This window comes from Bos mutus, chromosome 20 (genome assembly GCF_027580195.1).
Source record: "Bos mutus isolate GX-2022 chromosome 20, NWIPB_WYAK_1.1, whole genome shotgun sequence".
In the NCBI taxonomy this organism is placed as follows: Eukaryota; Metazoa; Chordata; class Mammalia; order Artiodactyla; family Bovidae; genus Bos; species Bos mutus.
This window is the reverse complement of record NC_091636.1, coordinates 58,422,019-58,448,961: the sequence shown is the minus strand read 5'-3', so window position 1 is coordinate 58,448,961 and position 26,943 is coordinate 58,422,019. Positions and strand designations below refer to the sequence as shown.

General features: G+C 46.8%; 1 protein-coding gene across 2 annotated transcripts in view; it reads left to right on the top strand.

Moving 5' to 3' along the window:
• The window catches only part of OTULINL (OTU deubiquitinase with linear linkage specificity like), a 30,104-nt gene extending 3,372 nt beyond the window's left edge, over positions 1-26,732 (top strand). For both annotated transcript variants that reach the window (XM_070357705.1, XM_070357706.1), the window contains exons 2-8: positions 19,050-19,209; positions 19,298-19,329; positions 19,429-19,520; positions 20,442-20,591; positions 22,668-22,796; positions 23,691-23,960; positions 24,961-26,732. In XM_070357705.1, the coding sequence (XP_070213806.1) occupies positions 19,050-19,209; positions 19,298-19,329; positions 19,429-19,520; positions 20,442-20,591; positions 22,668-22,796; positions 23,691-23,960; positions 24,961-25,134 (1,007 nt within the window). In that variant the 3' untranslated portion in view covers positions 25,135-26,732. The remainder of the gene's footprint in view (positions 1-19,049; positions 19,210-19,297; positions 19,330-19,428; positions 19,521-20,441; positions 20,592-22,667; positions 22,797-23,690; positions 23,961-24,960) is intronic.
• The last annotated feature ends 211 nt before the right edge of the window (positions 26,733-26,943 follow it).

Here is a 26,943-nt window from a genome sequence, read left to right as displayed (position 1 = left end):
TCTTCTACTCTTCCGTGTCTCTGTGTGTGTGTGTGTGTGTTAGTCACTCAGTCGTGTCCGACTTTGTGACCCCATGGACTGCAGCCCGCCAGGCTCCTCTGTCCATGGAATTCTCCAGACAAGAATACTGGAGTGGGTTGCCATTTCCTTCTCCAGTGGGAAATTTAGTAGTAGTTTAGTTGCTAAGTCGTGTCCGACTCTTGCGACCCCACAGACTGTAGCCTGTCAGGTTCTGCTGTCCATGGAATTCTCCAGGTAAGAATACTGGAGTGGGTTGCCATTTCCTTCTCCATTTGTGTCTGTGAGATGGACTAAATACCAAATAAGAGGTAAACTATGGTACCATGTGTTTTAGCTGAGTAGAAACTCTCTTGATTGGCACAATTGCTGAATTTGAAAGTGACATTTTTTCCCTGGCTCCTGTGAGTGGGTGGGTGCAGTCTCCAGCCCGCAGGCTGTCCCTGCCACAGTAGCAGTGGGTATGGTGCTGGACTTGGAGACACTGCTCATGGAGAGTGTTATGTAATCTTTACAACCACCACCCTGTGACGCCCAGGATGGTCACAGAATTTCCTCAGAGTTTCCAGCTAGTAAGTGGTGGCTAGGATTCAAACTGGGCAGCCTGGCCCCTCCCACAACAGATTCTTAACTATCCGCCTGCTTCTGTCTCCTGAAACAGTCAGACTAATACCTGGGCGCGCTCTGGTTTCCGAGGCTTGTTGTTGTTGCTCTGTTGCTAAGTCACTTCCAACTCTTTGCGACCCCATGGGCTGCAACATGCCAGGCTTCCCGGTCCTTCACTGTCTCCCAGAGTTTGCTCAAACTCATGTCCATTGAGCCCATGATCCCATCCAACCATCTCATCCTCTGTTGTCCCTTTTCCTCCTGCTCTCAATCTTTCCCAGCATCAGGGACTTTTCCAGTGAGTTGGCTCTTTGCACGAAGTGACCAAAATATTGCAGCTTCAACTTCAGCATCAGTCCTTCCAATGAACATTCAGGACTGATTTCCTTTAGGATTAACTGGTTTGATCTCCTTGCTGTCCAAGGAAGTCTCAAGAGTCTTCTCCAGCGCCATATTTTGAAAGCATCAATTCTTCAGCACTCAGCCTTCTTTATGGTCCAAGTCTTATATCCATACATAACTACTGGAAAAACCATAGCTTCCAAGGTTACCTCATCACAGTTAAGTTGTTCTAAAGTAAAGTTGGGTTATCGTTTTCATACCATTGTTGTTTAAGGGAACTCTGTGTTCCTCTGTGTACGGAAGAAGATTATGAAAAAGTCACCATTATCGAGCTAAAACTTCCTACACGTGTGTTTCTTTATACACAGCTTTGAAGTCTCTATGTACCTTTTAAAGGAGTTAATGGAGTGTTTGACCTTTCTCTCCTGTCCCCTTGAATCCTCTGGTAAATGTTCAGTTACTTAGGACAATCTGTTCTCGAAACAGAGGCTGTATATACATTTATTGATTTGTAATTAATTTAATGGAAAAACTTTTAAATGTCACTTTACCTTAAGTCAACAGGAAAAATTTTTGTGTGTGTACTCATTTTTCCAGTGACCTTTTATACGAGTCACATTCTATTTTTCTACTTTTTCATTTAATCGAGCCAGAAAAGACAGGTGGCGTCATGTTTAAAATAAGAGGATAATAAAACGTTTATGTTCATTTCTAGAAGACTGAGGACCATTGTCTGTTAGTACTGTTGCTGGGATTCCCAGGTAATAAACAACAATCCCAGAAATAGCACGTAAAACGCTATGCTCAATAAAATTCTGAATTAAGAATTTAATAGTAAGTCTTATTGTTGATTTAATGAGGTGACTCTGACTTTAAGTGTATGTGGAATTGTTAGATGCATAGTCATTTAAAACACCTTATTAGTGCTTTCTCTGCTTATCCTGTAACTGATTTTTTTTTTTAACCTGGGTCATTTTTTTAAAAGTGTTTATTGAATTTGTTACAATATTGCTTCTGTTTTACCTTTCAGTTTTTTGGTGGTGAGGCATATGGGATCCTAGCTCCCGGACCAGGAATCCAACCTGTATCCCCTGTGTTGGAAGGTGAAGTCTTAACCACTGGCCGCCAGGGAAGTCCCTTGTTGCTTATTTTTTATTGAATATTAGGGTTAGTCTTCCTACGGGCTTCCCAGGTGGCGCTAGTGGTAAAGAATCCGCCTGCCAATGCAGCAGATATAAGAGACAAGGGTTGATCCCTGGGTCAGGAAGATCCTCGGGAAAAGGGCACGGCAACTCATTCTAGTATTCTCTCCTGGAGAATCCCATAGACAGAGGAGCCTGGTGGGCTACAGTCCATGGGGTCACAAAGAGTTGAACACAACTGAAGTGACTTAGCAGCACACACAGTCTTCCAGAAGATGGAGAAATAACATAATTGGAAGTCAGTTTCTCAGGAGAGTCCTCTGCCAATTCAGAGAGAAGCAGAATCCCAGCCCCTCTTCCAAGCACCAGTAGCTGCCCGGATACTTGGGTTTGGCCTCCTGGGTGGGGTTTCAGTGCCTGCAGCCCCCAGGTCCTTCAGGAGCCTTCCCAGCCTGGCCTGGCCCCGGCCTGCAGGGCTCGGGCACCCCAGGTGGACTCTGTGCCTTGGGCTCTTCCTCAAAGGTCAAGGTGGACATCAGATGTCAAGCCCAGGTGGCTGGAAGGGACCCAACACACTGGGGTTCTCAGTCTCGGGCATATCGGACAGGCTGTCCTGGAGGCCCTGCCCTGATTGCAGGGGGTGGGGTTGGGGTTGGGCAAGAGCCCCAACCATTTTTGTAAATCTTGTTAACTGTGAATCAAATACAGCTGTCTTTTTCTCTTGAAAGGAAGCGAGCCACGCATCCTGCCTTCTCGTGTGCCCCTTACAATGGACCAGCACTCCTGTTCCCACCACGCCTTATGGACACAGGCCATGTCCCCAGGGGCTCAGGAGGGGAGGAGGGCGGGGACACAGGCTGTGAACCACTTGTAAAACCTGCCTCTAAGCCAGGGCAGAGAGGGTTCCCCAGAACGTTTGATCTCTCAGGTTGAAGAGAAGTGAACTGAACTTCTTCCAGGTCTTAGAGTAACACCAGGCACACTGTGGATATATTTCCTGACCTGTGATTGGTTGTTGAGTCGCCAAGTTGTGTCCGACCGACTCTTGCGACCCCATGGACTGTAGCCCACCAGGCTCCTCTGTCCGTGGGATTCTCTAGGCAAGAATACTGGAGTGGGTCTCCAGGGGCTCTTTCTCACCCAGGAATCAAACCCAGGTCTCCTGCCTTGAGGTAGATTCTTTATCGACTGAGCTATGAGGGAATCCCATAGAAAGGTCTCAACTATTTTTTTCTTTGGTAAGTTATTTTTTGTTTTAATTTGGCTGCGCTGGGTCTTAGTTGCAGCCCCTGGGATCTTCAGTCTTCGCTGCGGCATGCAGGATCTTTAGTTATGGCGGGCGAGGTCTTTCAGGGGCAGCATTCGAACCCTTCCTTGTAGCGTGTGAGGTCTAGTTCCCTGACCAGTGCTCAAACCCGGACCCCCTGCCTCGGGACCGTGGAGGCTCAGCCACTGGACCACCAGGGTGGAGGTCCCAGGAGGGCCTCAGCTTTGCTGTGAGAGCTCTGAAGTGCCAGGAAACCTGGGTGCTCTGTGTCCTCCAGATTGGCTGCCAGGAAAGGTGAGAGGACAGGGGAAGTGGGAGAGAGGGCCAGGCAGCGTGCTGAGGATCCTCAGTCAGCATCCAGGTGTGAAGGGCTGCTGGCACTGACATCATCAGGCCGGATCAGCTATGTCTCATTCTACTTGTCGCTTGACGGGAGTTCGGTTCATAGCTAAGGCTGCCTGGCATCTTGAAATGCAAATGTAGCCAATGGAATTATTCATATCCATGTGGCGTCCCTCAGTTTTTGCACTTGAAGCCCTGAGAGACTCGACTCTATTGATTCCTTCCTCTGAAATCTGAAGTAGAGAGAAAAATCACTCGACCTGAGAGCGAGTTTATTAGATGGGTTCATCCCTCTGTTTTGTTCCCTAAACATTGGTTAAACCCCCTTTGGGGTTCTCAGCCAACTGTCATAACAAGGACTAGTACAGACACCGCTTATACACCTACCTAGTACTGCCCTCGGAGAAGGCAATGGCACCCCACTCTGGTACTCTTGCCTAGAAAATCCCACGGACGGAGGAGCCTAGTGGGCTGCAGTCCATGGGGTCGCTAGGAGTCGGACATGACTGAGGGACTTCACTTTCACTTTTCACTTTCATGCATTGGAGAAGGAAATGGCAACCCACGCCAGTGTTCTTGCCTGGAGAATCCCAGGGACGGGGGAGCCTGGTGGGTTGCCGTCTATCGGGTCGCACAGGGTCGGACACGACTGAAGCGACTTAGCAGCAGCAGCAGCGGTACTGCCCTGTTCCTCATGCTTTGATATTTCAGCGTCCTCTCCCACATAGGCCTCACTGATGCATTCACAGTTTGGGCCCATCACGTGTGCAGCTGCAGACCCCTCACGCCTGCCCCAGGCTCCTCAAGCTTCCTCTTTTGTTTCTTGCTGTCCTTGAGAAACTGGTCGCCTCCATGGATGCCTTTGTGGGAAAGGCTGTGTGCTCTCAGGTCAACGTGTGATACCTGCAGACCTGCGTACGGGCATCTCGGGGCAGAGTCTGTGCTGGCATTTGTCAAGGGCTCGTGTGTCTTCTGTCCCCGCTCAGGGCATCTTGCCTGTGGTGCAAGTTTTGAGTGATGTTTTGAGTCTTTTTTTTTTGTTTAAATAGTGAAAACTTATATATTTGGAATTAGCCAGCTGGACTCAGTTTAGATGATCCAGTCTTGTTGGCAGTATCCAAAGTGTCACAGTCAGGAGCAAGTCGACACAGGCCTTCTTCTGTCCATCAGGCCTGGTCTGGGTGTTGACCTTAGCCACGTCAGTGTCGCAGCCTGTCGAACTGGGTGCTTGTTGGCCCTGATATCCACAGCGAACACGTGGGTTGTTGTCGTCTGCTTTCTTCACGACTGACTTGGTGGTGAAGAGGGAATTTGATGATGGCCTAGTGGTCAAATTTGTTTCTCCTAGGAGCACTCTCTTGAGGATATTTGGGCTGCCTCCTGAGCTGCAGTGTTCTGGGCCGCCAGAACGCGGGTGACATCCGAGTCTTCTTTATCCTCTGGCTGTGGATGCCTCTCAACACGCTTTCTTGGCCTCCAAGCCTTTGCTTTGGCTTCGGCTTTGGGAGAGGTAGGGACTGCCTGCTTCACTCTCAGTGCCACCTTTCATGAATTAAAAAAAAAACAAACTCAAGTCTAGTTTAACTTCAGTTGTTTCACAGCTTCTTAAAATCCTGTGCCTTGTACCAGCACATGACAATTCCGCCATGTCTTTATTCTGAGGAGCTGCATATCTAGCCAAAGTCAAGATTCTGTTTCTGTGGAAGAAGAGCGAACAGTCCTGGGGTCGGCTGGCAGTCTGTCCTGGAGACACATGGACTGGATTCTGACTCCATTGATTCATTTTATTTATTCCATAAATATTTAGGAACTGTCTACTGTGTTTCTAGGGACCAAGAAAGCAGAGTGAAAACAGAAACAATCCCAGTCCTTAAGACATGTACCTACACAGAGAGACAGACCCTAATCAAACACAAACACAGTTGTGTAAACTGTGATGAGTGCCATGAAGAGGATGCCGTGTGCTGTGAGAGAGCGGAGCCCGGGGCTGGGATGGGTAGGAGAAGCTTGACCCTGGGGTGACCTCTGAGCCGAGAATGGAGAGTGAGTAGAGTGAAGAGCATCCCAGAGAGAGACGAGTGCATCCCAACGGCAGGCACGGAGGCAGGGTTGAGCGCTGATGGAGACGCTGAGGGCAGCCAGTCACCTTGGAGCAAAGAGATCTGAAGAGGCAAGGGAACAGGGAGGAATCAGGGTCAGACCCGGCGGGCCCGGAGGTTGGGAGAGCATCCACCCCGGCTTCCCTGGGACCGTGGGTGTCCTTGGATGAGGAACTCTCAGTGCTGAAACTGAGGAGGTCCCGGGCAAGCCAGAAGGAGTGGGTCACCCTCCCTGGAGGTTATTAATATACAGTTGGTCATTAATATACATTAATATACAGTTGGGCTCCTTTAATATTAATTACAGCAAAATTCCTTTTTCGGTTGGCGTAGCTCCCAGCCTTGGAAAAACAGCCACTGACTGATAAAAGTAGCTCCTTGCCTTGGCCAGAGGGAAAGAGGTACAAAGCACGGGGGGCTCTTAAACTTGTTGGATGACATGACCAGGGAGACTTTTTTATCTGTGCAGTTTCCCCTAAGGGTAATTTTGGAGATTAACTGGCAGGTGGTGATATATTGAGCTAACAGAAATAGGCAAGAATGGAGGAAGCCCTGACCACAAAGCAGTGTTTCTCAGCACCAATGATGCATTGGAACCATCTGGGAATTAAAAAAAAAAAAAGGCGCTGGGACCCCAGCCAGTAAATCAGAGTCTCCACAGGTAGGGCCAGGGCCAGTGTGATTCCCTGCTCCATGGCACACCTCTGAGGCTTCGGTGAACACGTGATTTACTGGGACTATTGTAGATCACAGATTCTGCCTCCATGGGGCCCGACCATTGTATTTCTGAATGCCCAGGTGATAAGGATGTTGCTGGTCAATAGACTTTGTGTTGTTCATTTGCAAAGTCGTGTCCAACTCTTGGTGACCGCATGGACTGCAGCACGCCAGCCTCCCCTGTCCTTCACCAGCTCCTGGAGCTTGCTCAAACTCATGTCCATTGAATCAGTGATCCCATCCAAGCATCTTATACCCTGCCATCCCCTCTCCTCCTGCCTTCTATTTTTCCTAGCATCAGGGTCTTTTCCAATAAGTTGGCTCTTTGCATCATGTGACCAAAGTATTGGAGCTACAGCATTAGTCCTTCCAATGAGTATTCAGGGTTGATTTCCTTTAGGGTTGACTGGTTGGATCTCCTTGCAGTCCAGGGGACTCTCAAGAGTCTTCTCCAACCCCACAGTTCAAAAGCATCAATTCTTTGGCACTCAGCCTTCTTTATGGTCCCACTCTCGCATCCATACATGACTGCTGGAAAAACCATAGCTTTGACTACATGGACCTTTGTCGGCAGACTTTGAGAACGATGTTCTATAATGTTTGATGGGTTTGTTTTGATGCCTCTGCTTTCTTTTTAGGAGAGCAGATCTGAGAGACCATGTTAGGGTAGAAGGTCCTTGAGAGACAAGAGGGGGAGGACAGGGAGGCCCCCACCCTGGGCTCCTGTCACTCACGGGCCCAGCCCAACTTCTCAGTCGGTTCCGGTGGTGCTTGGGGTCACGTGGTGAGGCCAGTTCCTGGTTCCAGGAGAGCCAGCTCTCGGAGGCTTCTGGCTGGGATGGTGCAATAAGCGATGCCTCATTGCCTTCTCACTTGTTTAGAGGCCTCTCTAGCTGACCCCACTGGCTGCCAGAATGTGGGTCTTTTCAACAACTAAGAAAAGCCCAAAAGATTTTTTAAAAATGACACATCCATTGTGAAAAAAAAAATCAAAAAACACACACCACCAACTTCAGACTGGAAAATGGTGTTGGAGAAGGGAAGCCAATTAGAAAGATTAGTACTCATTAGTGACAGAGGCCAGATGATTCTGAGGAATGGAAAAATCATTGCAGGGTGAAAGTGGCTCGTCTCAGAGTGTCCTTTTATTTCTCCCTGGGTCATGTGTTCATGAATGATCTGTGTTGGGATGTGGACGACAAGCTTGATCTTTAAAGGTCTAAGAGTTGAGAGGGGGACAGAGCACCGCAGAAGCCGTGGCGGGTGGAAGCAGTGAGCCGAGTCCCGTGATGTGAAGTTTTTCGGGGATGCATGCCAGCTCCTGGGGCTCGAAGAGCTTGCCCTGTGAACTTACCAAAAGGTGGACATGGGAGTCAGGGTTGTTTGTTTTTGTTTTTTTTTAACGTCAGCTGGGTAGTAAAATCTTATGTCTTAGGTGGTGTGGCCAGGTGGGTTTGCGGGCGGTGTGTGGGTGTGCTCACCCCTCAGAGGTCAGGCCTCCCCCCCAGAGAGCCGGCCTCCCCCCAGGCCTCTCTCTGCAGGCAGGCAGTAGTGGGTTGAGCTGAGCGGAGAGTCTGAACACCTGCTGTCAGATAGTCTCCCGCCTTCAAGAAAGAGCAAGGGGAGAGGGGTGGAGGCCAGTACCAGACCACAGGCTGCATTAATGCGAATGGATCATTGAGACTGAGTCTGGTCAACCACAGCTCATGGGTCACTCAGTTTTTCTGTGGCTTGCAACCTATAAAAGCTCTTTACATTTTTTTTTTTAATAGGGGGGAAATAATCAAAAAAGGAATCCTTTTTCCTGACATGTGAAACTTACATGAAATTCAGATTTCAGCATCCCTAAGAAAGTTTTCTTGGGACACCGCCCTGCTGTGTATTGTCCGATGGCTGCTTCCACTCTTCCAGGGGCCGACGTGAGCGGGTGGGACGGAGGCCAGATGGCCGGCAGTGCCTGGAATCTTCCCTCTCCAGCCCTGCACGGAAAGCTTGCTGACTCCGCTGGAGAGCGAAGCAGTGGTCACGTGGTTGATGGCTCCCCTGCTTGTGTCACACCCAGGACAGTGTGTTCCAGCCCATGGTCACACTTTAAGTTGGGGTGGGTCCCCAGAAGGGTCACAGGGATGATGAAGAGGCCTCCCCCGCCCTGCCAACCCACACCAAACCATGTCAAGTGAGGCCTCATGGGGAGAACTGTCTGAGCCAGAAGAGGAAAAGGCACTGTGGGAACCACAGCTGCCTTTAGAGTTTGTGCTTGTTAACTGTTTTGAATTCTTGGAAGAGACGTACTCAGGGAAGGCGGTTGTGTAGTTAATTCAAGGGGCACTGACCTTGAGTCAGAACATGTGGGTTCAAGTTCATGCTTCTGCTTGCTTTCTCCGGGCTTCAAAGATGGAGCGCACGTGTGCACCAGTGGCCAGGTCCACAGGGAATTAAGGCTCAGCTGTCACCTCAGAGGGGCTTTCTGGCCTGTAGGGGACACAGTCATGAATACACTGAACTGGAACCCGCCTGCCGTGTGGACGGCGTTGGCGGGGGGTGGAGTCGGGGAGTACCAGGGGAGGGATTTGTCCTGCCGAGGGGGTGGTGTGACTCGGGCCTCGGAGAACAAGTAGAATTCCAGCCCCTCCAGCCCAGAACATCCTGTGTCCCTGTGAAATGGTCACTAATCTGAGAGGCTGTCATGTGGAAGGGGACTTGGACGTGTTCCTCGTGACCCCAGGCAGTGATGACGCGCGTGGTGGTGACAGGTCTGGTCACGCCAGCCTCTTGCTTCCAACCCGGTGGGGGGCTTTCCTTGCTCTTCAGCATCAGTGTCTCCCCAGGGGATGCAGCCTTGCTGGCCCCCCTCAATTTCCCATCCAGGCTCTGGGTCCCAGCCCCGCCTCACGTCCTCAGGGGAGCCTCCCCCAGCTCGGGTCTGGGTCAGGTCCCTGTGTTACCCCGAGCAGTGTCCTCTGCACGGCCTTGGTCGTGCTGCAGACACACAAGGACGGTCTATCCAGGTGTGAATGGATGGAGGAACATCCAGTCTTTCTCGTTCACCGTCGTGGCATTGGTACCCGGCCTACAGAGCAACGTCATCTGTGGTTGTAGAATAGTGACACATCTGAGCGTTGGAGAAACACCCCAGAAGAGGAAACAGGCTCCCATCAGCGAGGGTGAGTCCCACCCCTAGAGGCATGGAGACACTGACGGTGACCACGTGGAGGGGCTCAGCCGACAGCTTACACAGACTCACGGCCTGTGTGCTGTGAGCCCACTCGGGGCTTCTTGTGTCTCATTACCACCCTCCCGCATCACTGTTGGTCTCCACTGTTGGGGAGACTCTTGGGGATGACTCATCTGAGGTTCTGCAGCTAGAAAATGACAGAATAAAGACTGGGTCCTAGGCTTATTCTGCCAGCCTGCTGTCTCCACCGGGGCCGGGCGAGGGCGCCAGCCTGGTGGGGTGCCGAAACTAGAGTTCTGGGATCCCTGGAGCCTAGCCCACCTACTGCTTCTGTGTTTTTGTAGTTGAGTGGGTTTTAAGCCGCCTCCAGAAGGTTAGAACATTCAAGTGATAGTTGGCATTGAATACGCCTAATGATGTGCCCAGTACATAAAGATACTGAGCTATGATGTTATTAAAAATGTGGTATATTGTCACCTTGCTCATTTAACTTATATGCAGAGCACATCATGAGAAACCCTGGGCTGAAAGAAGCACAAGCTGGAATCAAGATTGCCGGGAGAAATATCAAGAACCTCAGATATGCAGATGACAGAAAGTGAGGAACTAAAAAGCCTCTTGATCAAAGTGAAAGAGAAGGGTGGAAAAGTTGGCTTAAAGCTCAACATTCAGAAAACTAAGATCATGGCATCTGGTCCCATCACTTCATGGGAAATAGATGGGGAAACAGTGGAAACGGTGTTATGTCAGATTTTATTTTGGGGGGCTCCAAAATCACCGCAGATGGTGATTGCAGCCATGAAATTAAAAGATGCTTACTCCTTGTAAGGAAAGTTATGACCAACCTAGATAGCATTTTCAAAAGCAGAGACATTACTTTGCCAACAAAGGTCCATCTAGTCAAGGCTATGGTTTTTCCAGTGGTCATGTATGGATGTGCGAGTTGGACTGTGAAGAAAGCTGAGCACTGAAAAATTGATGCTTTTAAACTGTGGTTTTGGAGGACTCTTGAGAGTCCCTCCAGTCCATTCTAAAGGAGATCAGTCCTGAATATTCATTGGAAGGACTGATGCTGAAGCTGAAACTCCAATACTTTGGCCACCTCATGCAAAGAGTTGACTCATTGGAAAAGACTCTGATGCTGGGAGGGATTGGGGGCAGGAGGAGAAGGGGATGACAGAGGATGAGATGGCTGGATGGCATCACTGACTCGATGGACATGAGTTTGGGTGAACTCCGGGAGTTGATGATGGACAGGGAGGCCTGGCGTGCTGCAATTCATGGGGTTGCAAAGAGTTGGACACAACTGAGCGACTGAACTGAACAGTCCTCTTGGTATTGGCAAGGAGCGTTTCCTGCTGCATTTGTTGAACTCTGGGTTGGCAGGAAGGAGCCTGGGGTAGACGTGCGAAGTCCTGTGGGATATGGACTGTGCACCTAGCATGAAGTCAGTTGTCTCACAGGGCTACAGTCCTGTGACTTATTGGTCATGACTTTCAAGATAAAAAGCTTGCGCTTTGGTGGTTCTCTTCCTCAGTGATACTGATCTTGTCGTCGTTGGTTATAGAACTTTACTAAGTGGAAGACTTGTTTCTTAAGCAGGATTAATGCCTGAAATCCAAAAGTGTAGAAAGTCTTTGGACCTCACCATTTCCAAGATTTGTGAAGAGGATATTTGTTCTATCTTCCCCCATAACTGACACAGAAACAACCAAATAACCTGTGGTTTTGCATGAGCCTGAGGCCGTGCTGGTTGTTACAAACCCAGGCTGTCACCCCGCTGTGCTGACGTTCTGAACATCTCCAGCAGTCTTCTAGGGCTCCAGACTATTCAGAAACCTTGATGACCTAACAAGATTTGTTCTGTGTGTTTATCATTCTGTTTCCACATAGCTTCATTTATTCCTTTGGACAAACAAACCACATTTTGCTTTATGTCTCAGAACTTAGCTCTGAGAGAGGCGACCCACCAGGGCAGACAGCATGAGGACTCTGTTATTCTGAGTCCTGGTGGGGACCTGACACCAGGATGTATAAGCTGGGGGCCTAGACAAACTGACAAGTAACCTTTCCCAGCAGCAGAGCATCGTGCCACTGGACCCTGAACTCCCTGGAGCCAGAGACTGTGTCTTTTCACTTCACTGCCTGCCAGTCCAGCTCCCAGCCCAGGGTGGGAAGTAGAATAAGCAAGGGATGAGGGGCAGGAGAGGGGGACTTCTGGGGCCCCTCCCTGTCCACTGAACCACGTGGCCTCAGTTGACTCCTCTCTACAGCACCCTCACCCCTCCACCCGCCCTGCTACAGAGAGCCTGCAGGGATGTCCTGGGGCGGGGGGCCTTTCCTACCCCCTCTCCCTGGTTGCTTCCTAATCTATCAGTCTCTCTTGGCCAATCTCCTGCTAATTAACCAGAATATGGCCTTGAAGCTGATAGAAATAGCTGTTGTTATTTTTTAAGTTTAAAAGTATTTTTGACCTTGAAGTTTCAGGGCTTTTAAAAATTATTTTTATTGGGGTATCAGTTCAGTTCAGTCGCTCAGTCGTGTCCAACTCTTTGCAACCCAAATGGACAGCAGCACGCCAGGCCTCCCTGTCCATCACCAACTCCCGGAACGTACTCAAATTCATGTCCATCGAGTCGGTGATGCCATCCAATCATCTCATCCTCTGTCATCCCCTTCTCCTCCTGCCCTCAATCTTTCCCAGCATCAGGGTCTTTTCTAGTGAGTCCATTCTTCACATCAGGTGGCCAAAGGATTGGAGCTTCAGCTTCAACATCAGTCCTTCCAATGAATGTTCAGGACTTATTTCCTTTACGATGGACTGGTTGGATCTCCTTGCAGTCCAAGGAACTCTCAAGAGTCTTCTCTAACACCACAGTTCAAAAGCAACAATTCTTCAGTGCTCAGCTTTCTTTATGGTTCAACTCTCACATCCATACATGACTACTGGAAAAACCATAGCTTTGACTAGATGGACCTTTGTCAGCAAAGTAATGTCTCTGCTTTTTAATACACTGTCTAGGTTTGTCATAGCTCTTCTTCCAAGGAGCAAGTGTTTTTTAATTTTATGGCTGTAGTCACCATCTTCAGTGATTTTGGAGCCCAAGAAAATAAAATCTGCCACTGTTTCCTTTTTTCCCACATCTGTTTGCCATGAAGTGATGGGACTGGGTGCCATGATCTTTGTTTTCTGAATATTGAGTTTTAAGCCAGCTTTTTCCACTCTCCTCTTTCACTTTCATCAAGAGGTTCTTTGGTTCCTCCCGGCTTTCTGGGTTAAATGGACGGAGTATAGCCAATTAACAATGTCGTGATAGTTTCGAGTGAATAGCGAAGGGACTCAGCCATACATAAACAAGTATCCGTTCTCCCCTGAACTCTCTTCCCATCCAGGCTGCCACATCACATTGAGCAGAGTTCCAAGGGCTGCTGTTGTTCGGTCGCTCAGTCGTTGTCTGACTCTTTGCTCCCTTGTGGACTGCAACACCAGGCTTCCCTGCCCTTCACTGTCTCCTGGAGTTTGCTCAGATTCGTGTCCATTGAGTTAATAATAATGCCATCCAAGGAGCAGAGTTAGGTTGGCTGTAAGGCAGGACTTAGAAGTTTTTAACAAGGTGATCTTACCATGTGATCTGTCCCAAACATCTAAATTAAACTGCCTTTTCTGTCTTGTAGCTCAGGCCTAGCTTCCACCTCCCAGCCCCCAGGCCCGCTCTGTAGCCCTTGATCTGCTGCCTCTGCTTCAGGAGCATGTCAGTGGGCCGGGCCCGGCGGGGCAGAGGAGCTGAGGGTGGGGGGAGTGACGCCCTGGGGTGACCTGGGGGGAGTGGACGGGGTGGAGGACTGGAGGGCCGGCTCAGCCCCAGCACCACCACAGCCAGGAGGCCAGCCAGACCCTGGGGTCTCCAGGAGAGTAAGCCTGAACCTCAGGGCAAAAGTGCTATCAGTGTCATCACTCAAGTTTCCGGCTCTTCTGTGTCTTTTTAAGTTTTGTTTTCAGGTTTGTTTTTTTTCTTTTTGGTTTCCTGTTTGAATTATTTCAGTTTTGGTACATTTTAGCGAATGGAAAGAAAAAATTCTAAGTAGAATTTTACCACACAAAAAAAATCCAGGAGCTTTTCATTTTTTCAGTCGTAGTCAGTGGTCTCGTCGGTCACAGGTGGGATGCTAGTGTCAAGATGGACACACTCTGGGCTGCAGGAGGCTCTGGTATCATCACCCAAGGAGATTGCAGCTCCCTGGGTATTCCTTTCGGGCATATGTGTGTGTGTGTGTGTGTGTGGTGGTGGTGGTGGGAGAAGTGGGGTCTCTGCAGATGGTAATGCTGGGGATGGGGTTGTGGGGAGTGTGTGAGACCTAGTTCACCCACTTTCCCACATCACAGAAATGTTCTGTGCTTTATATATTGCCTCATTTTCAGCCACCACCCAGGTGGTCCAGCCCAAAAGTGTTAAAAAGAAATCTCATTTTTATTTCTTGATGAGCCTTAAAAAGGATCAAATCCATAATTCCCTGTAGCACTTTTCTTCACTGCCAGAACCACCCCCCACCCCCCAGTTCCCCTTGTTTCTGACCCTCGTTCTCCCTCCTCTGTTGATTATGTTGAAAGACTGACTCCCTGATGGTGGAACTTCTTTTCCTGTTAGCCCAGGGGGCTCCCCCCGAAGGCTAGCTCGTTCGGGAGGGTGCCGGGTAGTGGAGGGGAAGTGGGGCGGGCGGGTGCTGACTTCCGTCTGGCTGGCTGGCCCAGGGGGATCCCAGGCAGAGTCTGACAGGGAAGATCTTATCCCCTCTCAGCTGATTTTGGGGAAATGAGATCTGACTCACGAGATCATCAAAGCTGTGATCATGATAGTCTTCTGCTCAGCGCCTCACTTGTGTTGTTCTCCTCTGTGTCTGTCATTTGGAGTTGTAATCCTGTTACAGGATAATTTTTTTATTATTTTCTTTTTAAAGAGTCTATTTTCCACTTGCTGTAGCAGAGCTGATTAAGGGTCCACTCAGCTCTGTCCTTCAGAGGCAAGTAGGGGAGTGATATGGCATCCAGCATGACCTTGCCCGGGGTTGGACTCCAGCTTTGCGGGTTATTTAATCTTTCTCTCCCTCGAAGTGTCCTCAGGTGTTAAAATAATAATGAACATGGGCTGGGTACTTCCTGTGCCCCTGACCGCGACCTCAGTATTTCCTTCAATCATCCAGCAGCTCCAAGAGAGGGCTCCGTGTTACCAGGGTAATGGTAACAGCGCTCCCTGCATCCTGGCACTGGGGGATCCTGCCCTGCCCACCGGGGTTAAGGAACAGACACTTGGGGGCATGGAGTCCCCCACCCCATGTATGACAGGACCAGGGCAGGAGCAAATGAGACAATTCGTATAAAACACTTGCCACAGAGTCCGACACAAAGCTCAAATTGTAGCTCTTTTAAATAATTTAATTAAAAATCATACTTTTTCCTGATAAAACATTGTGTCTCCTCTCCTTTCACTGAGAAGCCACACTCCTGATAATGTTTGCATATGAAGTTGCATGAACACCTCCAGTCGTCTCTGAACTGCAGGCTCAAGTCCTGCTGGTACCCACAGCAGCGCCCACGGTCCACTCCCTGGCCCTCCTTTGTCTGAGTTATTGACTGACACCTGTGGGTGCCCTGGGCCGAGTGAATACAAGGACTTTAGGCTGCTGTTCCCATTTTTCCCGAGAAGGGACTGTTTAGCCCTCACATGATTTTTTCTGATAAGTTGATCAGATCGTCCTTTCTCCAAGTTTGGAGGCCGAGTTTAATTTTGAGGATTAGGGCAGGAGGCTAGGGAAGTCCATGCATGTGGGTGCAGATGTGGATGTGAGGAGACCATAGTCTGCGGTGGGTCCCCATGGTGGCCCTGGCAGCTTCTGAGAGGGCTCAGGCTCAGGAGAAACCCCCATTTCAGGGGTCTCAAATGCCCCAAGGGGCAGGGCAGTACCTTTTAAGAATGTTGGTTGGAGTCTGTGACCAATGAGAGCCGTGCCCAATGGAGGCCCCGGCCAGGGCCTGCAAGCACTCCATGTCCACAGAAAACCAGGACAACCCAGTGGGATGTAGGCAGATGCTCTGTAGGGGTTCCCAACCTCCAGGGTTTAATGCCTGAGGATCTGAGGTGGAGCTGACGTAACAACAGAAATACAGTGCACAGTAAATGTGCTTGAATCATCCCCAAACCATTCCCCCTCCCTAGTCTGTGGAAACAAATTCCTCCATGAAACCTGGTGTCAAAAGGGTTGGGGACCACTGCTCTAAAAGGCTCCTCATGGAAGAAGAAAGGTGACTGTGTTACCGTGAGAAAAGCATCACCAGTCCTGGGCTTTAGGGAAACTGAGGCTCATCCGTGTGGTGGGAGTGGTAACTGACGGTTTGCTTCAGGAGGCATTCTGGCAACATCTGTCACAGCTGAAAGTGTGTACATATCTGGACCCAGAGTTCCCTCTTCTAGAAATTATCCTGAAAGACACCATGAGTCCACAGGACTGGTGGAGGGGAATGTTTGTAAGAGTGAAAAATGCAGAAACAATCCAAATGCTCATCAACCAGTCAGTGACTATGTGCACATACGATGATCTGCCTTTTTACTGTGATGTTACACATCCTTTCAGAGGAATACCATAGACTTTTTAGTAAAAATCTTACCTTATAGGTGCAAATGCATTACAGCTTACATTTTGAAACAATTCATTAAAATTTTTCATAAATGTCTAGGCAAGAGTAAATATATAATTAGCAGCTAATCAATTGTTCTGAACAGATACGCACCTGCTCTTGAAAATGTACTTGTCCATAGTTTTTTAAGATGTTAGCATGGGGGAAACATCTTAAAGGGTATGTGATATATCCTTTCTTTATTGAGAGTATATATATTTCCTTCTAGAGAATGCATATCAACTTTATTGCTTATGATTAAAATTGTAAATTCCAAATCTGTGAGGCTTTGACTCCAGTTAATCATTGGACTTTTTTTTTTTTTACTAAGGGAGGGAACTGCTTCACAATGAACCCCAGCAGATTTGGCGACTGTTCAAAAGTTCTCTTCCTCATTTGTACTTCGGCATTTTACATTTTCGAACATATTACAATTAGGAATATGTTGCAGATAGTAAAATATTGCAAGTTCCCAGTTTGAGCTCTCTCGGCCAATGAATTATCCCTCTGGTCACATGAGGAATCGTAGTGGACCCTGTAAGCTGCATACCTAGGTCCATGCACATCTCTTCTAAGTGGCCCCCTTTCTGGAAATGATGTCTCTCTCCGTGCCTGCAGTCTGAGCCTTGTCCTTGCTCAGGTGATGCCCTGTGTCATGGCCCATCATGACCGAGGAGTATCAGCATAGGCAGGGTCGGGGTGGCATGGCCTGAGGTCCCCAGGGTTAGGGCTGGGTGCTGAGCAGACCCTCTTGATCATTCTTGGATTTAACAGATCTTCTACATAGGGTGAGGTGCACTGGGCTGGTTCTTAACTAATTTCATTCCCTCGTTGTCCAGCGAGGTCAGTATTTTGACTCTCATTTTATAGTCAGGACAGTTCAGTTCAGTCACTCAGTCGTATCCGACTCTTTGCAACCCCATGAATTGCAGCACGCCAGGCCTCCCTGTCCATCACCAACTCCCGGAGTTCACTCAAAATCACGTCCATCAAGTCAGTGATGCCATCCAGCTATCTCATCCTCTGTTGTCCCCTTCTCCTCCTGCCCCCAATCCCTCCCAGCATCAGAGTCTTTTCCAATGAGTCAACTCTTCGCATGAGGTGGCCAAAGTATTGGAGTTTCAGCTTTAGCATCATTCCTTCCAAAGAACACCCAGGACTGATCTCATTTAGAATGGACTGGTTGGATCTCCTTGCAGTCCAAGGGATTCTCAAGAGTCTTCTCCAACACCACATTTCAAAAGCATCAATTCTTCGGCACTCAGCTTTCTTCACAGTCCAACTCTCACATCCATACATGACCACTGGAAAAACCATAGCCTTGACTAGATGGACCTTTGTTGGCAAAGTAATGTCTCTGCTTTTGAATATGCTATCTAGGTTGGTCATAACTTTGCTTCCAAGGAGTAAGCGTCTTTTAATTTCATGGCTGCAATCACCATCTGCAGTGATTTTGGAGCCCCCAAAAATAAAGTCTGACCCTGTTTCCACTGTTTCCCCATCTATTTCCCATGAAGTGATGGGACCGGATGCCATGATCTTCATTTTCTGAACGTTGAGCTTTAAGCCAACTTTTTCACTCTCCTCTTTCACCTTTATCAAGAGGCTTTTTAGTTCCTCTTCACTTTCTGCCGTGAGGGTGGTGTCATCTGCATATCTGAGGTTATTGATATTTCTCCCGGCAATCTTGATTCCACCTTGTGCTTCCTCCAGCCCAGCGTTTCTCATGATGTACTCTGCATAGAAGTTAAATAAGCAGGGTGACAATATACAGCCTTGACGTACTCCTTTTCCTACTTGGAACCAGTCTGTTGTTCCATGTCCAGTTCTAACTGTTGCTTCCTGACCTGCATATAGATTTCTCAAGAGGCAGATCAGATGGTCTGGTATTCCCATCTCTCTCAGAATTTTCCACAGTTTGTTGTGATCCACACAGTCAAAGGCTTTGGCATAGTCAATAAAGCAGAAATAGATGTTTTTCTGGAACTCTCTTGCTTTTTCCATGATCTAGCAAATGTTGGCAATTTGCCCTCTGGTTCCTCTGCCTTTTCTAAAACCAGCTTGAACATCTTGAAGTTCATGGTTCATGTATTACTGAAGCCTGGCTTGCAGAATTTTAAGCATCACTTTACTAGCGTGTGAGATGAGTGCAATTGTGCAGTAGTTTGAGCATTCTTTGGCATTGCCTTTCTTTGGGATTGGAGTCTAGGGTCATAGAAGTGAAGGATCCCACCGTCACACAGCTGAATAAGCAGGGGAAGATGGGTTTTATATTCAGCTTTGAGGGATTCTGAAACCCATGCTCTTTATGTTCCCTATTCCTCTTGAATTATGTAGGACAAAGATATGTATGACACTGATTATTCAATATTTAGACTGAATTTTTAAATGCTCTAAAAATGTCTATCTAAATCAATGATGACTCTTTACAGGTAAAATTATCCAGTGTATTTTCTTCTCCTTAAATAAAGCAGGCTTGTGTAATTGTACTTCATGATTATTTTTTTATTGAAGTCTAGTTGATTTACAGTGTTAATTTCTGCTGTACAGCAAAGTGAGTCAGTTATACACATATATACATACTTTTCTATATTCTTTTCCATTATGGTTTATTCCAGGTTGTTGAATATAGTTCCCTGTGTGCTACAGTATTATTATTACTTTTTTGTAGGAAATGACCAAGTTCACTCCTGGACACTAGTCACCAGCCAAGCCTTAGATACCGCATGGAGAGTGGTGAAGGGGTCGGTGACCTTGGCAGTTTCACTTCTGGCAGCCATCCTCAGCTACTTCAGAAGGCTGCATATGCATTTAGGGCACCGGCTGAAATGGTATGTGGCTCTGTCATCTTTAAATTTCAAAAATACCCTTGCTGTTCAAAATAGAATTTTGATGTTATTATTTCCATTTATCTTTTAGGTGGATTGGATATCTGCAGAGAAGATTCAAAAGTAAATATGTTCATGCCTGTGTTTCCTTGTTTTAAGAGAGGATTCCAGAAGGGAAAGGGAAGGGAAAATTCACCACCATGTATTTTCAATTTGGTTCAGGAAACCTCAGCGTGGAGGCGGAAGTTGATTTACTCAGTTATTGTGCAAGAGAGTGGAAAGGAGAGACACCCCATGCCAAGCTGATGAGGAAGGTGTGTGTCTGTTTATTCCGGTCGTGGTGGATGGAGACTTAGTGTGTAAAAATCAGGAAACTCGCACTCCACTGTGCTTTACCAAATATGGAGCCAGGAACAACTGTGGCTGCCGTTAAAAGCCAAACAGCCGCTAGGCATCACCTTCAGGCCTTTCACTTAGCGCTGGGGCCTTCGAGGACTTGGGTAAATTAGGCCTGTAACTTCAGAACACTTGAGCATCGTACCCTTTTCAGCTCTCTCCTGGCCAGGGCTATTAAAACATCTGCAAGGGGCTTCCCTGGTGGTCCAGTGGCTAAGACTCCCAGTGCAGGAGGCCTGGGTTCAATCCATGGTCAGGGAACTAGCTCCCACACGCCAAAACTAAAGATCCCACATGCTGCAACTAAGAGCCGGTGCAACCAAATAAAGATATATTTTTAATCTGCACATGCATTGGAGACTTCTGTCCTTGAAGGGATCAGGCACCTTGACATAAAATATTTTGAGGATTTTTTTAGAACTTTCCATCAGACCAGTCTTGGTAAATATCCCCAGCTGTGTTGTCCAACCTTGTCACTAGCAAAAACCAAAAAAAGTCAAAAAGGAAAAAGAAGTACTTTTCGATTACTCTTTAGCATGGACTTAAAAGTACATATAGTAGTTTTCACTGCAGTCAGGTTGTAGCCATCCTCTCCCCGCAATGACATTTCCTGACTCTGGGCTTCCAGGAAGTTATCAACTAAAATAGCGTCCCATGGACTCTGTACACACACAGGTCACTTGAAAATTACACGTGGTCGCATCCATAACCCATACTGGTTCTGTTTCTGTTGTCCGCTTTATTTGGGAGTAGCGCCTTGCTAAAGATGCCATGAATTAGCTTCCTTTAGTCTCTTGTCCAGTGGAATTAAGAATGGCTTTTTCCTCTGGTGCCAATAGGCTTACGAGGAGCTGTTTTGGCGGCGGCATATTAAATGTGTTCGACAAGTCAGGAGAGACAACTACGATGCCCTGAGGTCGGTGCTGTTTCAGATCTTCAGCCGGGGCCTCGCTTTCCCATCCTGGATGAAAGAAAAAGATATCGTGAAGGTATGTTAGGTCCTAACGCTGGAAATTTGGCAAAAGTCATGCTGATGGGAACTGCAACACAGAGTCCGGGGTCTTCTGCGGGTGGTTTGTATTGTACACAAGGTGTCAGGGGATTGAAGGTCCTTTAGCTCAATCCTCTGTCTCTCATGCCAGTTTGCAAAGAAATCATCTCAGATAGTCGTACTCAATTTTGTTTGTAATGCCAGCATTTTTTCTTGAGAAGGGCGTCTGTCTTTCCTAAGTAAAGTGGTCCCTTAATCCACTTTTCTGCTCTGGCTATTTGAGCATTGACAAGCACAGTGTGTAAGCTCCATCCCAAAGATGCCCTCATATCCTTTTTTGGTCAATCCGTCTCTCACCCTAGGCATCCACTGATAATGTTTTCTGTCCCTTTAGTTTTGCCTTTTCCAGAAGGTCAGAGAAATGGAATGCCCCATTGTGTAGACTTTTGAATCTGCCCTTTTCACTTAGCATAATGCATTTGCAGATCATCTGTGTTGTTCCATGGATTTGTAGTTCAGTGCTTTTATTGTTGAGTGGTGTTCCTTCATATGAATAGAAGACATCTTGTTTATCCATTCATGCTTAAGTTGAAGGATATGTGGATTGCTTCCAGTTTTTAACAGTTATGAATAAAACTGTTACAAATATTCCAATTCAGGATTTTGTATGAATGTAAGTTTTCATTCCTTTTGGGTAAATACTTAGGAATGAGATTGCTGGGTCACATGATAGGTTTTTCTTTAGCTTTGTAAGAACCTGCCAAGTCTTTTCCTAAGTGTCTCTGCCATTTTGCCTTCCCACCAATAACATGTGAGTTCCAGTTGTGCTACATTCTCAGATTTTTTGTTTGCTTTTTAGCCATTCTAATAAGCATGCATTTGTATCACTGCTTTTGGTTTGCATTCCTCTAACTGGTAGTGATATTGAACATCTTTTCAGGTGCTAATTTGCCACCCACATTGCCTCCTTGGAGAAGTCTTAGTTCAAATCCTTTGCCCAATTTTTTAAATTGAGTTTTGAGGGTTCTTTATATATTCTGAATACAAGTGCTTTATCAGATATGTCATTTGCAAAGATTTTCACCCAGCCAGTGCCTTTTTTTTTTTTTTCATTTTCTTGACAGTGCCAGGCAATATATTCTTGATAAATAACCTTAATATTTTTTAATGTAATATGCCTATTACATAAGTGTGAGCAAACTCTAGGAGATAGTGAAGGACAGGGAAACCTGGTGTGCTGCAGTCCATGGGGTCACAAAGAGTCAGACGTGACTTAGCAACTGAATGACAACAACGATATGCCTAACCACAGATGCACATTTAAGGATGGAGAAGCAAAGAAATATAAAGTATATGCATATGTATAACTCCACATTTCCATAACATCTTTTATTTAGAGTTGTTTTATTGGTGGTTTAGTTTAACGTAACAGTTGTCAAGTGTATGCTTGTGCCAGCCCTGTTGCTAGTTGCTGAGGACAGAGAGCATAGCCAAGACCCTGGGTTCCACAAGCTCAGCGGGATGGAAGATGGATCAGATACCCACAATGGATCAGATTCTTATGCATGCCATGATCATATTTAATCCTGAAAAATGGATAGGATTGTCCTTCATTTACGGTGGAGGATGCGCTAAGAGGTAACAAAACTAGCGCTGGTTGAGTAACCTCTCAGCAGACCAGTGAAGAGCTAGGTTTGAACCACAGAAAGCATCCTTCTATAATCCATGTGTTCCCTGATGTAGTGGGTTGGCCAATTACTCTAATGCTGTTTGGTTAAACATAATTTCTAAACGGATATACCTAGGAAGTCTGGGAAGTGTTTTATGTAAAAAGATTGTTTCTGTAGACATAGTGTTCATTCACATTTTCATCTGTTGTGAAACTGTGAATCAAGAAGGTGATCCAAATCAATCCACAAATCTAAAAAGAGACTATGTTTTACTTAACTGCCATTACAATCTTTTACACTGACGAATTCTGAATGAGATAAGATTACCTGCTGTGCCATATTCCGAGCTGTGTGTCAGACACGCTGAGATACTGACCACTGTTGGCATCTACTTCCTTTTCAAGCTTCCTGAAAAACTGCTCTTTTCGCAAGGTTGTAATTGGATCCAGCAGTACAGTTTTGGTCCTGAGAAGTATACGGGTTCCAATGTGTTTGGAAAATTACGGAAATGTGTGGAATTACTGAAAACACAGGTGAGTCTCCAGGGGAAAAAGATGAAGAATAAAAGCGTGCATCCCACACGCAGCTGCTTGCCTCTTGCGTCAGGCATGTCGCTGTGTGTCCCGTGAGAAGGAGGTGCAGGCAGAAACACTCATCTAGTAACTGACCATTTCCTTTCCTGCTCTTCGTTCTCCTCCCAAGTAATGATCGAGAGCAATGTTGTTCTACACGGCTGTTAGGCCAGTTGTAGCTAACTAGCCAACCAACCTTAACAATCACACTTCTGTTTTTCTAGAAAAATGTGGTGTGAGGTCCAGACAAGACAGTGGAAGATGCCCTTTGGAATGCACCCTGTTAGTAACTCAGGGACAGCACAGATATTATCATTTGACTAAGAGTTTTTCCTGCTTTTTACTAGACACAGATTTTAGATTGTTGAAATGAGTCCTCCTTGGGAAATGCCATTTCAGTGCCACGGCTTTCTGATCTGTAAAACTAATAAAATGAGTAGTCTCAACCCTGTACTGTTATTATGAGGATTTAATGAGCAAATACCCATAGATTGCTTTATACTCCAGTGGTGAAGTGGTGAAGAATGCTAGTGGTGAAGAATGCTAATTAGTACTCTTTGTCACTGGACTATCCTTTGTGTAATCCAGCATCTTTAGAGGTAGCTTTAGGAGGCTGATTTCTTTAGTATTCTACCTAGGAGGCAGTGTATTTTTGAAAAAATATCTAAACTACTTTGTTGTTGTAAAAGTAATCAATACTTAGGGTTACAACAGTCAGTGTCAAAATATATGAAATGAAAAGTTAATGGGGCCCCTCATTAATCCCTGGTTTGTTTTACAAGTACTTTAAAGATTATGCAATGGTGTGTGATTGACCTTTCCTTTCTAAGTTTCACTTAACATCTGTGTTTCTAGTGGACTGAATTTAGTGGAATTAAAGATTATCACAAGAGAGGAAGTATGTGCAACATCCTTTTTTCTGACGCTCTCCTGGAATGTAAACTTTACGAGGCCCTGAAGTTCATCATGCTCTATCAAGTCACCGAGGTTTATGAACAAATGAAGACCAAAAAGGTCATCCCCAGTCTTTTTCGACTCCTGTTTACCCGGGAAACCTCATCTGACCCCTTGAGCTTCATGATGAATCACCTGAATTCTGTTGGCGACACATGTGGACTGGAGCAGGTAAACGGGGCAGAAGAATCGTGTGTCTGATGAGGGACAATGCTGGCAATACTTCAGCATGTAGGTGATTGCAGTTTACTCTCAGCAGTGATAAAACCAGCTGCAAAGAGTGGCATGCATGCTGAGTCGCTTCAGTCACGTCCGACTCTGTGCGACCCCATGGATTGTGGCTCACGAGGCTCCTCTGTCCATGGACTTCTCCAGGCAAGAATACTGGAGAGGGTCGCCATTGCCTCCTGCAGGGAATCTTCCTGGACCAGGGATCGAACCTGGGTCTTCTGCATTGGCAGGCGATTCTTTACCACTGAGCCACCTGGGAATCCTGCAAAGAGGTGGTGGGTGGGTATTACTGCCCTCCAGTCAGGAAGAGTGATATAAGCCTTCCTGCCCTATGCCAGCTGCTGTGTCTTCGCAGCTTGGTGGCCAGCGAGCCGGGCACCTGTCTGACCTTCACGCTGCCTCTCAGGTGGGAGCAGACTCTCCCACTATAGAGGTTACCTGGCAGGAAGTCCAGCTGCAAACTGAGATAACATTTGGGAAAGCATGTGGTTACTTAGTGCAGGTAAACAGAAGTTATTGAAACTTTGAAAGTCCAGACAATGCTTTTCTATGCCCATAGCAAAGGGGCTTTGTTTTGCTTTGCTTTCCTAGGAGGTACTCAAAATTACCTGACATTTTAAGAAAAATTAATTCATTTAAAATGATTTTTTTAAAAAAGTTGGAAAGCAGGATAACTCTTATTACAAGCATTCCTTTATATTTTTTCCAAACAGCTTGCCCTGTGATTCCCCTACAGAGACCTTTCTCTGTTTGTCCCCTGCCTCCCATGCAGACGTCTTCCATGTCTGTCCCCAATTCCACACCCACACACGGTTCACATGTGGGTCTGGCCACGAGCCCATCATCTCACGAGCTTCAGAACACTCTCCCTCTGCTGGAGAGGGGAGGCGGGCATTTGGGAATGTGCACCCGTGACCTTTCTTTCATCTCCTCCCCACAGATTGATATGTTTATACTCGGATACTCCCTGGAAGTAAAGATAAAAGTGTTCAGACTGTTCAAGTTTAACTCCAGAGACTTTGAAGTCTGCTACCCAGAGGAGTCACTCAGGGAGTGGCCGGAGATCTCCCTGCTGACCGAGAACGACCGCCACTACCACATTCCTGTCTTTTAAGTCAGGCTGGACTGGGCACCAGCTCTCGCCAGTGACAGAAGTCACCCTTGCAAGTACTGTTTCTAGAAAACCAAAGCTAGCATTGCTGCCGGGGAAGGAGTCGGGACCCCCCTCTCAGGAGCACAGGAACCCTGGACAGGGGACCCCACGGCGCCTTTCCTCTGTTCTCACGGTTTCCTCCAGCGCAGCTGCACTAACGGGTTTGTGGGCTGGTGGCTTGCCCTTGTTTGTGAAACTCTGGTCACTTCACACACAGTAGGGCACATTTAGTTTGAACAAGAACAACAACAGGAAAAAAGTGAGAAGAGAAGGACTACGGGAAAAGGACTAAAGGGAAAGAATTTCTGGCTATAATCTTTATGTTCTTCATTAGGAATCTTGTCTTTGACTGATTTGGGATCTTCATAAACATGGCCTTATTTTATAAGCATTACCTTCCCAAGAATCTCTGTGGTATATTGATTTTCCAGAACCCTTTGATTAACTTTAAAATTGTGCATGTGTGTGTGTTTATACTCACATGCATGTATACATGTATAGTTTTATATATACACATCTAAACACATACATACACATAGCCACTACTTTGTAATGTTGTACAATTTGTTTTATATCTTTTTACTTATTTTTTTAAACTGTTGCATCTGGTCAGTTTGTTTTACATAGACCAAAAAGATACATTCTACAAATTAAGGCAACTCAATGACAGTTATTGAACTGTCACAAAATTATTAAACTGGTGTATTTAATGTGTATTTACATGTGTATTTAATGTGCGTAGGTAGAACTCATGCCCGCCCCACCCCCCCTCCCCCCGCCCCCATATCTGTATTCTAATCCCGGGAACCTGTGAATAGGTTGGGTTAAACGGCAAAGGAGAATAAGGTCACAGGTGGAGCTAAGGTACTAATCCACTAACTTTGAAATAGAGAGAGTGGTCTGGGTTCTCCAGGTGGGCCCAGCGTAATCACAAGGGTCCTTAAAGTAGAAGAGGGGACTTGGGAGAGGATCAGTCAGGGGGCAGATAGGAGGAAGCGATGAACAATGAGAGACAGAGGCAAGGCAGCCGGTTTTGTTCATTGCAGCAGCTACAAGGAGGACGTTACTGCAGTTACATGAAGGAGCCACAAGCCAAAGACCGTGGGCGGCCTCTGGAAGCTAGAAAAGGCCAGAGAACACGTTCTCCCCTAGAGCCTCAGGCAGCAACGAGGCCCTGCCAACACTTTGATTTTAGCCCCGTGGAACCTGTGTCAGGCCTCTAACCTAGAGACCTGTGAGATGATAAACGTGTGAAGTTGCTAAGTTTGTGGTTCGTGTTACAGCAACCGTAGACAACTAACACTCAGGCTCACTAACTTCTGGTCGTCTCTATTTTGGGAATACTTTTCCAGTTTATTTTGGCAGTCTTTATTTTGGAGGTACTTTGCTAGTCCTGTTTTGTATTTCGGCAAATACAGAGTAACTTAAAATCTTGGCTAATGGGATACTATTTCAAAGTTACAAACCCCTTCTAAGAATGACTTACTTATTAACATGTTTGATGCTAATGTTTTCTCATGTTTCCATATGTTTACTGTAAATAAAAAGGAGGTATGTTAGATGCTGTGGTCTATGAAACTAACATTTAGATTTGTCTGTAATGGGGACACTCACCTGCCTGTACCACATAAGCCAGTGTTGGGCCTGCTGCCATTTTGTCCTCTGGGTGAAGAGCTGAAGAGTATCGAGCTCAGACTGAGGGGCTTTGCGATACCTTGAGAGCCACACGAAGCAGGATCTTTACGGCCTTTAGTACTTGATCTCCACAGC